The sequence below is a fragment of the Podarcis bocagei genome (genome assembly GCF_964188305.1).
Source record: "Podarcis bocagei genome assembly, chromosome: 12".
NCBI classification, from domain to species: Eukaryota; Metazoa; Chordata; class Lepidosauria; order Squamata; family Lacertidae; genus Podarcis; species Podarcis bocagei.
In genome coordinates, this window is record NC_138137.1 from 29,272,560 (window position 1) to 29,289,374 (window position 16,815).

Sequence of the window (16,815 nt, forward strand, 5' to 3'; positions counted from 1 at the left end):
ATGCTGTTTTTAAGTCACATTTTAATCAATGTTTTATATTTGCTGTTTGCTGCCCTGAGCCCAGTTTTTAAACTGGGAAGGGCTGGGTATAAATAAAATGTATTATTATTATTATTATTATTATTATTATTATTATTATTATTATTATTTAATTAATTTGTATATTCCTCTTTTAAAGCCCATCTAGGTTGGTGGTCATCACCGCCTCCTGTGGGAACGACTCCCATAGTTTAACTATGTACTGCTTCCACTCTCCCTTTTGTTCTGAACAGAAGAGAGATGCAAAGAGCTTAGCTCAACATTCCAATTACGCTTACTAATCCAAGGTTGAAGACCACTGTGTGGTGGTCTGTAGAGAAAAGAGCATTCTATGGGGTTACAGGGGTGATAACCAAATGAGTTAAAATGTAACAAAATATCATTGTGTAGGTAACCTTTTGGTGTGGCCCTCTCCAGTTAATGTAAATGTCATTCTCAAAGTCATGAGCTGAGCAGTCCAGTCTGAAAACATCAGGGAATTACAAAAGAATTGTGTGTGTCTCTGTTCCCTTCCTTGATATAATCCTTATACCATTATTTGCTGGCAAGCTGCTGCCATTGCTGTTCCTAGTCTGACTGGGGAGGGAGAAAAATGTGCCACTGCATATACATCAGGGCCCTAAGCCAGTAGTAACCCTGTCACCTTACCCTATTTGCTTAATCTCTGTTGAGAATTCAAGTCCTGAATCTTTATATCTATATTGAATGGAATCTATCTCATCAAATGTTCCATTGAAATTAGATTTTTATGCTCTACTGATTCTAGGTCAATATATTGAATTGTTAAGAAGCAAAGGCATAAATGTGAGCTCATGCTGAAACTGTGATAAATTATCAAACTGGCTTCATTTTTCTTTTCTTTTCTGTTTTTCTTTTCTTTTTCCCTTTTAATAGGATAGTGTTTTCAGTTGCCACTGCTCTCTAGGGAGCCAAGATTGGAAAATACAAAGATGTAATGCTATTAACAGTTTGCAGGGGGTGGGGAGCAGATATGTGATATGGTATTTATTTAGAAAACAGGTCTACTTCTTTGGTTCAGGTCGTTGAGGGTTCAAATAATTTCAGGAGAGGAAACAATAATAACGGCGAAGGAGTTATTTTCAAGGCTAACATTGTGTGAAGAACGATTTAGGAGAAAATATCCAATTTTTGTAACCTTCAGCCTTGAAACATAATGACATTAAGAGGGAATGGAGAATCTGTAGTCGATTTTTAGTTGCAAGGTTCAAAGTATCAAACTACTCTGAAAGCAGACAGTAACAAAGTAGTATAATTGAGAGTGAAAGTTCAGACTGCCTCACTGGTAAGTTTAGAATTCAATATTCCTCCAGAGAGTTAACCTAAATGAGTAATTTGTCTGCTTGTTGGTTTAACAGACGTTATCACAGGTAACTATTCTCATGAGAGTTGGCTACATTATCCTGACACTAACCTCCATTGGATTCCTTATAGAGCAAAGGTAAGTAATTGAGCATTTCATTTCTGTATGTTTTATATTGCAAATGCAGCCTCTTGGGTTGGATTCAGAGTGTCACTTCAGTGAAAAGAAAGAGGATCCCGCTGGAAGGGAGGCAATTTTTGCCAGTTTTCCCTGTTCTCCTTATGGAAACTCTAGGGTCCCCAACCCTTTGGAGCAGCTTTTCAGGTTGAAAGAGAAGTCAGTGAAGATAATCTCCCTAGCCCTTTTCTCCAGGAGGAGTGCTCCATGGGTGGAAATCCACTTATAGAAACAGTGGGTCCAAGCCCTTGATTGCCAAAAATGTTTCTTACAATACAAAAATGTGACAATGGTGGAGGTTTAGAATTCCTTTACAAAATGTGCATTAGTGCAGCCTAGCCAATGGGCGGCTTTCCAATTATTCTGGGACTCCCAACCAATCCCAGCCAGCATTAACAACACTCTATTCTCTTTGTTTACAGTTTAACCTTATTTTGCTTCCCGTGTATCTCCTGACCTTCCTGTGGTTCAAAATGGTTGCCGTATTCAGAGCCAGGAAAGAATTTCCCTGTATTGGCCAGTCTAGAAGTTTTGCCTTCCCCCTAGCAAAATGTAATGACTTTTGGTGGTTAAAGGCATAGGGTGGAATCCTAGTCTTTAAGCATGGGGTGAAGTGGTGCATCACCCAGTATTGATCCAGTGGTGTTTTCAGGGTATCCTGCTAAAGGGGTCTCGGTGGATGTCTTTGTCCTGAAGCCAAGCGTGGGGCAGACAGTCCATAAGACTTCCAGCGGCAGCCTCAAGAGATCAGCTCAGTAGATTAGTTTCTTGGGGATGCCATAATCCTGGCACAACCTCCAGCAGGAGGCTAGAATGCATATGCACCCAATGCTTGAGCTAAAATTCCACCTACATTTGTCATCAATAAAGTTGTGGCCATTTTTAATCCAGATTGTTGTTTGCCTGAGTCACATATTATGACACTGACGCTGGAGGAGGGTGGCACTGTGACTGGGCCCACAACTGATGTTTTAAAGGGGTAATTGTGATTCTTCTTTACTGCAAGGATACATGCCAATCAAACCCTGAGCTAGTGAACTAAAAATAGACCTTACTAATTTCAGTTCTTTATTTTTAGGCCTGAAGCTCCCTTCTTGGAATCTGTCCGCTGTTGCACTTTCCTTGCCCTGCACAAACTTGGTTACTTGAAAACTTACATTGCGCTTCTGTCAGTGACATATGAGGTAAGGCAACTTAATTTATCACATAGTGCATATATTTATTTTAAGAATAAACTATATATGTTTCTGGGCCTCAGAGGTTTGCAATATTTAAAAAGTGCTTGCAAGCATAACAGAGTGTAGTGAGCACCATGAACCAGATATGATCCTATTTATTTTATTTTACATCCCACCTTTCTTTTTGGTGCAGGGCCCAAGCCAGCTCACAGCATTATTTAAAGCAGCTACAACTAAAAACACAATACATACAAAGGTTAAAAATAAAAGTAATCCTATTAAAAACATTCCTTCCAGTAGCACCTTAAAGACCAACTAAGTTAGTTCTTGGTATGAGCTTTCGTGTGCATGCACACTTCTTCAGATACACGAAAGCTCATACCAAGAACTAACTTAGTTGGTCTTTAAGGTGCTACTGGAAGGAATTTTTTTATTTTGACTATGGCAGACCAACACGGCTACCTATCTACTACTGGAACCTATTAAAAACATCATTGAAAACACTTTAAACCATTTAAAAGCACACACATACAGGCACACAAAAGCACCAGACCCACCCTCTGAAGACACTTCCACAACAGCCAGTTAGTAGCTAAATGCCGGTTGAGTGTGAGGGGGCGGGGAGTCTTTGCCTAGTGACAAAGGGAGAGCAGAGAGAGACCCGGGCTGGCCTCCCATGAAAAAGAGTTCCACAATTTGGGAGCAAACACTGAGAAGGCCCTCTCTTGTGTCCTCACCAAATGTGTCTAAAGGTGGCAGGATGGAGAGAAAGGCCTTGTCAGAATACAACAGTTGTATTTTACTTTGGCTTTAGCAGTAAGCACTCAAATGGTGTACAGATAACACTACTTACAAGATCTGAATGCAATATGATAGAGTCATAATTGCTCATGGTACATGTTGATCTTTCTCAACCTGCTGATTGATTTTGCTGGTTTGTATAATAACGCTTCAAAAATCCATTTGACCAGACATCATTTACAAGACAGGAAAGGTGAGTTTGTAGTTTGGACAGCAATGGTTCCATTGATTTTTATCTTCAAATATTAGTATCATCTGTATATATACTATTCTATAGCTTTGCTCATCTCAATAACAGGAAGGACTGTCATACTCTGGGTATTGGTTGGGATGTACAGCTGTGTTTTCCTGTCAAATGTAAGAACCGCAAGCCACTCCATGGCCGTGCCTACCCCCATGCTGTATAAGATGTTGGAGGAAGGAAGTGATGGAAGGAAGCTCCCATGAAGCTTCATGATAAAAAGCCTTGTCAGCACACCTAGATCTAAATAAATTCAAGTTGAGCTTGTAATATTAATTCTCTCTGTTATCTTTGCTAAAGAGAAAATCCAGCCATTGTGGACTAGTAAGATGGACTTTCTTGACAAGACAAGAGCCCTGGGGGTAATAATGCCCCTTGGAGAAAAGAAATCATAGTTGAACCTTACATTCAGTAGATTAAGTTAGTTTCCACTTAGGTGTGACAGAGTCATTACTGACTTTAGCCTTAGCTGGTGTGTGAGCTGGCTTCACCACCATCAACTAAAGATGATGATGTATGGTTCCAGATGCTCTGGCCAATTGACCATAAAATTGCTCTGCATTTCTGGCAGGGCAGCCAAGTTAGAGCTTTTAATATCTCCATGCCTGAAGCTCAGCGCCCACTGTTTGGAAGCTGCTCATTATTCTTCTCCTGCCCCCTGATCTGAGCAAAAGAGAGACTTCTGGAATCAATTAGAAATGTCTGCCCTTGATGAGATTTGCACGTGAGTTTGGAATTGTGAGGCTTTGATAGTGTCAGCCAACAGCTGCAGTTTCAGGTGGTAAAATCAAGAGAAGAATTTTTACAGGGCTTAATTACAATCAGTATATATTTATAACTAGTTGAGGGACACTAGAAAAAAGTGAAGTTCGAAACTGTCAAGCATATTGTTGAAGATGAGACTTCATTACTTCCATCACAGGAAAGTAAACAAAATGTTTGTTGGAAACTTGTGGTTGTGAGACTGTGTTGTGGCTGCAAGAAACTGGAGATGGTGTTTTATGTAGTTCTTGCTGCAAAAGAAACATCTGGCAGTATTTATGTCATTCCTATTTGACAAGTTGAGGTAATAATAAGCGGTGATACACATTTGTGTACAAGTGTAAAGTACAGACTTTCTTAGATAAATATAATACAGTAATCCGAAAGTAACCCTTTCCCATCCAAGGATCTATGTATTAAATGTATATATTTTAAACATGTTATGTTTACAGGGTTGTATCCAACGCTGTCCATGCACTCCTCCTGCAGAACCCTTCATGCCCTCAAAATCTGCTCTGGAGGGTAGGGAACCTGCTGGAGCAGATTTTGCAGGGTGTGTTGGGGGCTGCAGGGGGAAGGACCAGAAAGGTGAAGTTCTGTTGCTTGGGTGGAAGTCCACTTCTGCAATATTGAATTTTGCCCACAGTAAATAACAATTCATGGAAACTGTTACTGTCGATCATCTTGCTTATATTTACCTTTGTCTTCTATTGTGCTTGCATTTACTAAAATAAAAAGGAAATTATAATTATATCTGTATTTTGGAATACATTTTTAATCTATTTAAAATATGCAATCTTGACTTTGCTCAAGTGGTGGTTTCATGTCCTGAAAAATTGACACCCATGCTTCACGTAACTTTTTTAACTAGTAGTAAAAATTCTGCAAATATGATCTGATTGTCAGACCACAACTGCATTTATTAAGCAAGAGCTTATATATTTGCCCTGGTGGTTACCTTCTATCTTAAATAGAATGGAACTAAATGCCTGTATAATTGTTTTAACATCTATCCTACTTACCAGCTGAAAACCATTTTTTAAAAATTATTGTAAAATAAAAATAAAAATCACTGAAGCAAGCTAGTTAAGTTTCACCGAATGTCTATCTGAACAACAACTAGAAAAGTATGGTGCTCATTCAAAGAAGGCTAGGAGGGATAGTTTTTTTTGTGGGGGTCACTACAGAAAAGACAATGCTTCTCAATTGCAATTTTTCCTTCTGTGGAGAAAAGGATTGGGTACTTTTATCTGCAGCTTAAAGTCACTGTACTTTTACATAGGACTGTACACCTGACTGTTACAAATGACAGGCATGGGAGGTTCCTACCCAAGGGTCTTATAATCTAAAATAGACACAGGTAAGCAACTGGGGGTTGTGTGTGAGAAAGCGGGGAGAGGGAGAGGAAGGTATGGGTAGTCCAGGGAATACTTATTTTAATTGCATGTATTTTGCTTTGTACAATAAGATATAGGGCGTAGCTGTTTCTCACGTTCATGCTGAATAAAGGAGAAAGACTCTCCTCCTGCAAAAGAGGGGAGTGGTTGTGGGCGGGAGCTGGTCTCCGCCTCAAGCAGAGGGCGTTAGCCCCCTGCCTCCCACTCACCTGGCTGGCGCACCACGCCCACGGGCAGGCACCCAACCAGGTGCCTTCGAGGGGGTGTGGACGGCAGCGTAAATCGCTGCTGTGCCAGCCACGTGGCCTCACTCTTCGTCGTCCCGTCGCGAAAACTGAGACCCTGAGCTTTAAGGGAGTGGGGGGTGGGTGACTTGCGACGGGATGACGAAGAGTGAGGCCGTGTGGCTGGCACACGACCCTCGGTGACATCAGGGGAGGGCTTATAGTTGGATTAGCATCAACAGGCTCCACCTACTGGTGAATAAACCCCCCTTTTAGACTCACCCCTCTCCGAGTGGGTGGAGTCAACTGACGTAATCCAATGCCCAAGCCAATACCTTTTCACTTGCTGTAATCAATAAAGTTGTGGCCTTTTCTTGCCCATTAACCTTATATCACGTGTCCGTGTGTTTTCATTCCACTATGCGGGGATTGGGTCCTCGAACCACAATCCAGGGTTCTTAACAGCTTGATTGTAGAAACTTCTGCACTAGCAGATATATAGGAAGTGGTGAAATAACTGCTGCACTATCATGATGTTAGTGTAGGGTTGATTTCCAATTTCACCCCTTCAAAATAGTATCCTAGGCAACAGCCATGATCACCCAGCATGATGTAGTTGTATCATGTACCAGAGATCTTGATCCAGGCACAATTGCAATGAAACAATACACTTTACTCTTTACTCTTGCCACCACTGTGGCAGCTTGTTAGAGGATGGAGGTACTGGCCATTTGTATGCTCTAGTGCAGGCATGGCCAGACTTGGCCCTCCAGATGTTTTGGGACTACAATTCCCATCATCCCTGACCACTGGTCCTGTTAGCTAGGGATGATGGGAGTTGTAGTCCCAAAACGTCTGGAGGGCCAAGTTTGGCCATGCCTGCTCTAGTGGCAACAATGCAGGGGGCCAAAAATACATGACAGAGATCACAAGAGAATTTGTGATCCTAAAGGTTTTTCCTTTGGTGTCTCAGTGAATACACTGTTCCAACTCTCTGTTTGCCCTCAGCTATGTGTATCAGTGGGGCTGGGGTGAATGTTCCATCACATATTCCTATTAGCATTCCATCATTCTGACTTACACTTATGCCCTGGAAAAAGATGTTCTGTAGGTCCAATTCCATTGTTTGCTTCTGATGTGGTAGAGTAACAGGTTATTTTACCTCATCAGCTTCATATGGTGATTATTATGGGTGCTTCTCCGTGTGATGACAGGTAGAATCTATCATTTCAGTCCCCTTGTCTGTTATCATGATGTAGAAAGTACCACCTATCACCACATAGGGATGCTTGGTTGAGAATATTCACACTTGCCTTGTGATGGCTTTACCCCATCAAATGTGAGCTGGACCATAGAGGGTAGTTCTGGATCATAGAGGGTAGTGAAACAAACCTTAATCAGATCTCATGTGCTCATTACGATATGAGGTTTGTAATATTAAAATGTAAAATGTCATTGCTGAAGCACTGGGAACCTGAATAATAATTTTCGCTTTAGTTTCATGATCCCTGCTTTTTTCCTGGAATATTGGTTCTAAGCTGTTTTTCTTTTAATTCTGGTTCCTTAAACTTTTTTATTATTATTTAAAAATGATTATTTTTACTAGCACTACTATGGAGTTTTAATTCAGCATTCTAATAGTTTTGAGACCTTCAGACCATTTTATCTAAACAGAAAAATTTATTGCATCCCTCCTTTAAGTTGATCCCAAAGTATAAATTGTGGCATGCTTCCTTTCTTTATGCAGACCCCATGAAATAGATAACTTATGCCTGTTCATCCTATTACTTCTCGACTAAAAGATTCATCATTTGCGAGGCTTTCAAGAGCTATTAATAGCCTCCAGTGTGTGCTATTACTGCCATCAAGTGTAATTATATCATTTTGCACATATAACTTTTCACATACTGTTATTTCCCAGGTATGACATCTCCCTTACGATTTCATCTTATGTGTGGTATTCAACTCATACTATTAAAACAATCCAGACTTTAAGTATTTTTGCTCTGTAGTATGTGGGAGGGTGTACAGATGTATTGGATAGGAAAAATAGAGCTTGTATTTTAAAATAGGGAAATCTGGTTACTTTAATTTTGTTTTTCTCCAGTGAAAACATCCCACCTTAGTAATGAAGAACACAAAATTGTCAGGGGAAAAACCTCCTGAAAAACTAAAATTATTATCCAAAGACATTTTTCATCACTTTTAAGTCAGGCATGGAAAGAACCTAAGAGTAGAAATGGGCAACAAGGTAAATCATAATAAAGGAAACCAAGTTTATCTTACTAACCAATCCCTTTTAAAAATGCCTATTTTGTTTGCAACTTAGTTCTCTAAAAAAATCACAAATTCTCACTGCTTGCTAAAGCTAAAGCCTAAGGCTGAGGCTTTCACCACAAGAAGGAGTTGCTTTGAAACTTAAATATAAGAAAAGCCTACTGAATCATAAAAGGTAAAGGGACCCCTGACCATTAGGTCCAGTCGTGACCGACTCTGGGGTTGCGGCACTCATCTTGCTTTATTGGCCGAGGGAGCTGGCGTACAGCTTCTGGGTCATGTGGCCAGAATGACTAAGCCGCTGGAGTGGTACCTATTTATCTACTTGCACTTTGACGTGCTTTCGAACTGCTAGGTTGGCAGCAGCAGGGACCGGGCAATGGGAGTTCACCCTGTTGGGGGGATTGGAACCGGCGACCTTCTGATCGGCAAGTCCTAGGCTCTGTGGTTTAACCCACAGCGCTACCCATTCTTAACCCGAGGTACTATTTCTGGGTTAGAGGAGTCTGTAACCTGAAGCATATGTAACCTGAAGCGTCTGTAACCCGAGGTACCACTGTACTCGTTTTGATACTGGAGGTAATATATAGCCATCAAGACTATAGATACGGGGATTAGTTAGATATGGGGATAAGTGGCAAAATCACCTAGCTCAGTTGATAGAGCGTGACACTCCTAATCTCAGAGCCATGGGTTCGAGCCTCAGTTTGGGCAAATGATTCCTGCTAGATTTGCCTAGATTATCCTTGTGGTATCTTTATAGTTAATCAAAGTTGAATGGAAAGGTATTGGGTGCATCAACCCTTAGTAAGTAACAGTCAATAAGAGTCAATAATTACAGTGGTACCCCGCAAGACGAACGCCTCGCGAGACGAAAAACTCGCAAAACGAAAGGTTTTTTCGTTTTCGAGTTGCCTCGCAAGACGAATTTCCCTATGGGCTTGCTTCGCAAGACGAAGCTTGCCCCGGGGACAGCGGGTCTTCTCTTTTGAAGCAAGGGGCTGCAGGGAGATCGCTATCTCCCCGCAGCCCCTTGCTTCAAAAGAGGTCCAGGGGCAGCGGGAAGCTAAGCGCTTCTTCCCTGCTGCCCCCCGACGTCTTTTGCAGCAAGGGGCTGCAGGGAGATCGCTATCTCCCTGCAGCCCCTTGCTGCAAAAGACGTCCGGGGGAAGCGGGGAAGAAGCCGCTTCCCCCGGATGTCTTTTGCAGGGTTGCCGGCATGCCGAAGCCTGCGCGCACTGACATCAGCGCTCCCAGGCTTCGCGGACCTCTCCGCCAGCAGCGGCAGCGCTGCCGCTGCTGGCGGAGAGGTCCGCGAAGCCTTGGCCGGACAGCTTTTGAAGGCAGGCGGGGGGGGGAGCAAAGACTTTCGCCCCCGCCAGCCTTCAGAAGAGGAAGGCTGGCGGGGGGCAAAAGTCTTTGTCCCCCCTGCCTGCCTTCCCAGGGGCTTTTAAATCGCCCTGGACAGCGGAGAAGTCCTCCGCTGTCCGGGGCGATTTTAAAATGCCGCCCGCCAGCATTTTAAGATCGCCCCGGACAGCGGAGAAGTCCTCCACTGTCCCGGGGTTTTTTAAAATGCTGGGGGTGGGAAGAAAAGCCCTTGCCCCCCCCAGCCTTCAGAAGAGGTCCGGGGACAGACTGTCCCCGGACCTGGTCTGAAGGCGGTTTCCCTAGGAACGCATTAATTGATTTTCAATGCATTCCTATGGGAAACCGTGCATCGCAAGACAAAAAAACCGCAAGACGAAGAGAATTGCGGAACGAATTAATTTCGTCTTGCGAGGCACCACTGTAATTGTCTAATAGTGCTGCAGACTGAGAGATAAGATATACTATAATGATTGCCTGTTGGACACCAACAGAAAGTTAATTAAAAAATGCTTTGCATTTTCTTTCCCTCAGATCTGCATTCTCCATGACTGTAACAGTCCAATAGAATTAGAAATCAATGTAGCTTTTTTTTTTAGGTTGTATTTATGAAATTTCATAATACAGGGAATCTCAGACTTTTTTTGCATTTGCATGCAGATATATGCAAAACAATACTAGTTGATTTAATCTGGATAAACTAGTTTTTTATTTTTTTAAAAAAAGTTAATTTATTAGCATTGAAGCACCACCAGATGCATTGGGTTATTTTAAACATTTATTATAATGTTTTTCCTATGATGTGGACCCATTAAAATAGTTGTAGCGGTTTCTCTGTGGATTAGTAAAAAATATTTTGGAAATTCTTGCATTCAGTGTAGCCATCTATTTTAAGTAAAGAAAAGAAGGTTGTTAAGCTACCAGTGAGAAGTGTGAATATTGTGATTGGCCACTGTGCCTAAACCTGTGGACAGGTATAATGCAGAGTGTAAATGAATTGCTACTGTATAACCTTAAAACTGCAGATGTGGAAGCTAAAATAATATTTAACTATTCATGGTATAATGAATTCTTGCTTGGCGGCTGGCATTCAAAGTCTATTTGAAAGGTACTGTTGGCCTGAGATGCAAGTGATTTGGCAGAGGTCTTGCCTAATATATATTCTCAGAGCCTGTCTGCGCAAGGATGCTGGCAGTTTTAGTGTGATTTCTATTCCAGGAGACAAGTTTCTGTCCAAGGCAACATATGAGTGACCAAATACTTTCCAGTGGAATCTGGGCACTGTAAAATTTCCGGAACTAAGCCGAAAGATTGCAGAGCTTGCTAAACTCTCCCCCCGCCCCCTTGCATACCAGTGTGATGGTGAAATATTTCCAGCTGGAGTACACTGTGGTGAAAGGCTGTAAACTGAACAGACTATTTATCTTGTTATATTTTACTGGTGTTTTAAATAGCAGTATGGTATTGCTAATCAACTGTAGTTTTATTATTATTATTACAACACTATGACAAAAGGCATCTACAATACCATAAAACACATCTTACCTCTCAGTCTTTTGTAGAAAATCATCAGCAGCAATATATGTAAAGGAAAAGGCATCAAATCACTTCCCATCAAACCAGCAATTCTCAGACCAAACCAGATGTAAATGGAAAAATTTCCTTAAGAAATCAATTAAGAATGGGATGGTTTTTGCTAGTTTACTTATCTTCCCTCAAGCATTTTCAAATCTGTTTTACAAATGTAGAGTCTACCCTTTTTGACAGGCTGTTTAAATGTAAAAGCAACTATATTCCCATCTCCATTTTTTTATAGAAAAAAACAGACTTTTCATTATGATGCATGACACTTTGGGCTAAATTAGAGCCAGCGCTTACTGTTGGGCTGTTCTTGCTCTTCATGAGTTTTGAGTAAATTAGGGTTCTATAAATTATAGCCATTTTGTACCATTGTTTAACACAGCACACATGGAAAACACAGCACGGTTGAGTTGTAATTCAGCTTTAATGATGCAACACTTGGTTCCAGTCAATTGTTAGAAGGCTGTGGTAGTGTTACTTTAGTGCTTCAGACGTTGCATGTTCCATAACAATTACAGCCCAGCTTTCAGTAATGGCTGCTGGCGGATTATCCACATGTGAAGTCATAGCAATTTTGAAAAAGAAGTAATAAAAATGCACCTGCCTTGTAGTGGAAAATGAGACTTTAACATCTTTGCTTTGAAGTTGGGTGAAGTCTGTGGTATTAACTAACAGATACTGGTATTATGATGCAGTAATCCAGCCCCTCAGGGGAGTGCAGGGATTTGTAATACAAAAAAGCTGCTATTTTCTAGTCACCATGACAATCTGAACGAAGAATGGAAATAATGAGGTGGTGATAAAAACTAGAAGGGTGTTAGCTATAAAGTTGGGAATATGTGGAAAAATCACTTACATTTTGTACATTTTAGTTTAGGTGGCCAGCCCAGGGAATCAGAGAATTTGTTTTTGTCAGTAATGTACATTGGGCCTGTTTGCTTATCTGAAACTTGAAAACATATGATGTAGCAGTCTTGCTGAAGGTAAGCAGCTCTTTGCCTGGTAGGTGCCTGGACGGCAGACTGACTTGGAACCCCAAGTACACTTCACTGAGCTCAGGAGGGAGGGGAAGCAGTATATTAATGTAATAAATAAGCCTAGTTGCAAATACATAAATTGGGAACCTCTTTAAGGCAAGCTTCTTTTTATACAGTGAATAGTATTGCAATAGGCTGCTTTACACGAATAAAGGCTATTTTGCTTGTTAATGTGTACCAAATTCTTGGGCCTTAATCTACATTATCTTCATGCAGAGTAGTTCATCACAAGCCTAGGGGCACTGAGCCCATGACCAGTGGGGGCCAAGACATGACAAGAGGCAATAATCACAGGACAAACATATTGGGATCATTGATTACAGATGTTAGTAGATTTTGGCATAGGCATTGGGTGTATATCCTGATTCCTGAATCATCCAGCATGTCTGATGGTTGATTGTTTGACAGGTCAGTCCTGGGTTAAGGATTGCCCTATAATGTATATGATATTGGGGTGACCCCTCCAAGACTACAATTTTGAGAGTACTATGGCCCATCAGCCCCCACCTGAGTATCTGGAAAGAAGCACCTTGCCTTGGACCTGATTCCTTGAAGTGGTGCATGGGGCTCTCAACACCCCCCCCACACTCCACCTTGAATGAGGATCCAACCCAATGCTTTATCTGCCAGCGAGTTGTGACAATTGCTATGAGGTAGTCAAAAAACCCAGGCAGGACCAATTTGTCTGGAGGCAAAATTTTGCCTGGCCCTGAGTACTGCAAACTGATCTTTCCATAGCAAGGTCTTAAGCATGACCTGCCTGCTCACCTTTGCGCAGAGCCATGAGATGTGGGAGGGTGAGAAACCCAATGCCAAGTGAGCTGCTGAGTAGGTGCAGCCTTTTTTATGCTTAGGGAGTAGACCAGAGGGAAGCCAGGGAAATGAAGTATTCCCTCTGGTCTGCTCCCCAAGCCACGCCCCCAGTCACCCATGATTGTCTGCAACTGTGGGCAAGCCCCAGCAGCCCGTGGAGGAGGAAGAGACATTCTCCCCCTTCCACAGAGGGACCAGAAAACCACCGTGGCTTGGCCACACCAGACCACAATTGCCACCCCCTGCAAGGCAGATGGTAAGTGGTCCTTATAATTCAGTAGCAATTCTCTGTAGTAAATGTATGATGCAGCTTCTAATGTAGAATGGCTTGCTTCATTCTTTTGAATTCTGCATACTATATCTACCGACCCGTGAATTCTCCCTTAGCAAGAGACTTCACTGATCTCCTTTTCTCCCAACTTTAAGCATTCTGTCCCATCTTTGCTTTACTTTGAATTTCATACTGACATTTCCTAAGTGATATTATTATTAGTGAAGTCATACCTAGAGCTGAACTTAAGAGATCACAATATACCGTATTTTTTGTACCATAACACTCACTTTTTTCCTCCTAAAAAGTAAGGGGAAATGTCTGTGTGTGTTATGGAGGGAATGCCTATGGGTGGCATGCCTACGGATTTTCCTCCTCTAAAAACTACGTGCGTGTTATGGTCGGGTGCGTGTTATAGAGCGAAAAATACGGTAATACACCACTATTTTTTCTTGTGAAGTCTGGCACAGTAACAATTCCTTCTTCCTAGTTTGTCTAGTTAGGATTTATATATATATCACCTTTTCCTCCAAGTAGGTATTCACATACAAATTCCATATTGTAATGCCCTTAGCTCTGTAACAGTTGATACATTCACAATACCTAATTCAGCATGTGTTGTAGCACCTGGTATAGCTCTTATTCAGTGCCAGAAGTTTTCAGACAAAAACATTTGGCCATATTCCAAAAGTGTATTGGTAACTTTAGGTCTGTAATTCTGCTCCATTTGATAAATATACTACTGCAGCTTTGAAAGTGTTCTTAATTCTGGGTATGTCTTCTCTCCTTGGGACATTAAAAGCAAGTATTGCTTAAATAAGCACATAGATCATGTATTGATAAAGATAAGAATGCATTGAAGGAAAGAATGTAAGTTTAAAAAACATACTGAAATCACCCTCTCTACATTTTATGCTAAGTTATCTTGATGTGTAAAATTCTTTGGAAACAATTTTTCCTTCTGCTATGGAGAGATCTTTTGGCTCAGAAATGTCTTTCCAGTCTTATAATACTAACAACAACAACAGTAAAAAATGCATTTTGAAGTAGTGGTTGTCCTGTATGTATAATGTTCTCCATTTCTGGCAGCATCGGGGGTGGGAGGGTGGGAGTATAAGTATTAAAATAAATACAAACTTTTCTTAACTGACTCACATTTTTTTCAGTCACCACATATCTTCAGCTGTATAGGTACAATTGTAAAATAATAATGTTATGCATACAGAAAAGCCATTTTGTCAGAATTCCAAATCGCTTCTTCAAAGCCACCTTCTTGAAGAGACATAGCCCTGTCTATGAAGTGTTAGGCCAGTTGTAAGAAATAAGAAAATGCCTGTGTGCGCGCTTTTAATTTACAAGCAATAACAATTGTTTAACAAATTAATGTTTTCCTTTTTTGTGTTAATTGATTTATGCTTGAGAAGCAAAAGGGCAGAAAGCAAATGACAAAACAGTCTTCACAATCTATTCTGGAGCTGCATAAATTGAAATCCACTTTCACACACACACCAAACATTGGAATACTATTTTTTTCCTAATTATTGCAACCTTCAATCATAACTATATTTTTCCATTACTTCTTTGTATTTAATTTTTGCAACTGCAGTCTCTTATTTCCTGTTTCTATTTTTTCCCCTATCTCAATTTCCTTACTAAGAAACAATTTCTTATGGGATTGTATTCTCCAGGCTTCCTTAACAGTTATTTCTTTCTGCTTAGTAGTATTCCTCAAAGTCTGGTGTTAAGCTCAATTAATTTCTTCCCATGTCTGTTTCCCAGCTGGAATTCTTGTACTTTTATACTGCACTTCCCCTTCCTACTATTAATTTTTTTATCATTGTGACATTACAGCAGAATGATTATAGTACCGTCAGGTTAGGGGGTCAACCCATTTTACATGATGCTTCGATTTGCTTAGTTACCTCCTGCATATCCTGTAATTTCATTATGTTGAAGTAGTGTACTTAATCTTCATTTCAGGCTAATCTGATACTGGTTCATACTTCTTCCCAATCTCTTATTTAACACACTTTCTTCCATTTTTGTATTACAGTCCCTCAAGTTCTTTCAGTACTTGGCATTTAAGTCTGCCTATTTCCATAAGTGTTACCTCTCAGCTAAAGTCTTATTATAATTAATTACTACTGTCAGGCTTGTGAGATGCCTTAACATCAGCGCACTTGATGTTTCATATATACAAGCCAATGCAAATCCTGCTTCCACTCCAGTGCTGCTTTGCATGACACCACTATGGCCTTGGGACATAGCCCTCGTCATGGTAGTGGTGGTGTTTAGTCATTAGTTAGACCCATGCTAAATAGATATTGGACTAGACAGACCCGTAGTGTGTTCCAGTGGGATTCTTCTAATGCTCTCTCTTATTCAGCCTCCAAAGGGTAGCAGCACAACCACTGATCATGTTGAAATAGCAGCTCCGTAGTTAGATGTTATCAGCAATAGGGAACATCCAGCCTGCGGCCTTATTAGGTCTGTGAGGCTGCTTTCACCAAACCACACCTACCTGCCCCACACCTTATATTAATATGTGATGTCAGGTGTGGAACAGCTGAATACATGACTGCAAATGAACAATCAAGGTTCCTGATAGCACCTCGGCAAATGGGACTTGCTCTCAGCTCTTTGGTGCTGACAGAGAGCCCATTTGAGGTTGTACGCTTGTAGGTGTGGCTTGGATTCAGACTGTGTTTGCAGGCAGACATTTACCCCTGCAGAGTAGCTTTCCAGACAGCTTTGCCAGTTTGCAGAGGGAAAATGTCACTTGCTGGCTTTGTTTGACTACAAACCGTGCCTGGAAATACGCAATGTAGAGTTCGTTGACAACCCCCAATCAGCTGATCGGCGCTGACAGCAAGCCCCTTTGAAGTTGTCACCTGACATTACAATGTCAGGTGAATGACTGTGTACCTGTCAAAGTGATCCCTGAGGAGTGGGAGAGGTCAGGATCCAACCCACCCACTGGATCCAGTTCCCCACCTCTTTCCTAAACTCCTAATTGCTAGCATATCAGTTCGCAGGCAGTTGGTGAGCCTGTTTAAACATTTTAGTAAATGGTCCCCAAGGGCAACTTCAGGGCAACAGCCACTATTATTACAGGAATACAGATTTAATGCTTGTTATATGGCACCTTAATATACTGTGACCTTGAAGCTTTGGTGTAAACTCAAATGGTCAACAGAAAAACCCTTTATATAAGTTTTGTTTCTGCAGCAAGCCAGCTGTGGATCCTGGTATTTATCTCTCTCCTCAATGTGCATTATCTGTTGGCTGGATGACAAGAAGGTGTAGACAAAATTTATGGGAATTAAAG

General features: G+C 41.2%; 1 protein-coding gene across 2 annotated transcripts in view; it reads left to right on the top strand.

Annotated features, from left to right (window-relative positions):
* Positions 1–16,815, top strand: part of AGMO (alkylglycerol monooxygenase) — a 125,955-nt gene that overhangs the window by 73,384 nt on the left and 35,756 nt on the right. Inside the window, exons 11-13 of one of the 2 annotated variants that reach the window (XM_081164736.1) lie at positions 1,416–1,498; positions 2,616–2,721; positions 4,972–5,229. In XM_081164736.1, coding sequence (XP_081020862.1) covers positions 1,416–1,498; positions 2,616–2,721; positions 4,972–5,172 — 390 coding nt within the window. In that variant the 3' untranslated portion in view covers positions 5,173–5,229. Of the gene's footprint in view, positions 1–1,415; positions 1,499–2,615; positions 2,722–4,971; positions 5,230–16,815 lie in introns of those variants that run through there. The other variant, XM_081164737.1, reaches the window with a different exon arrangement.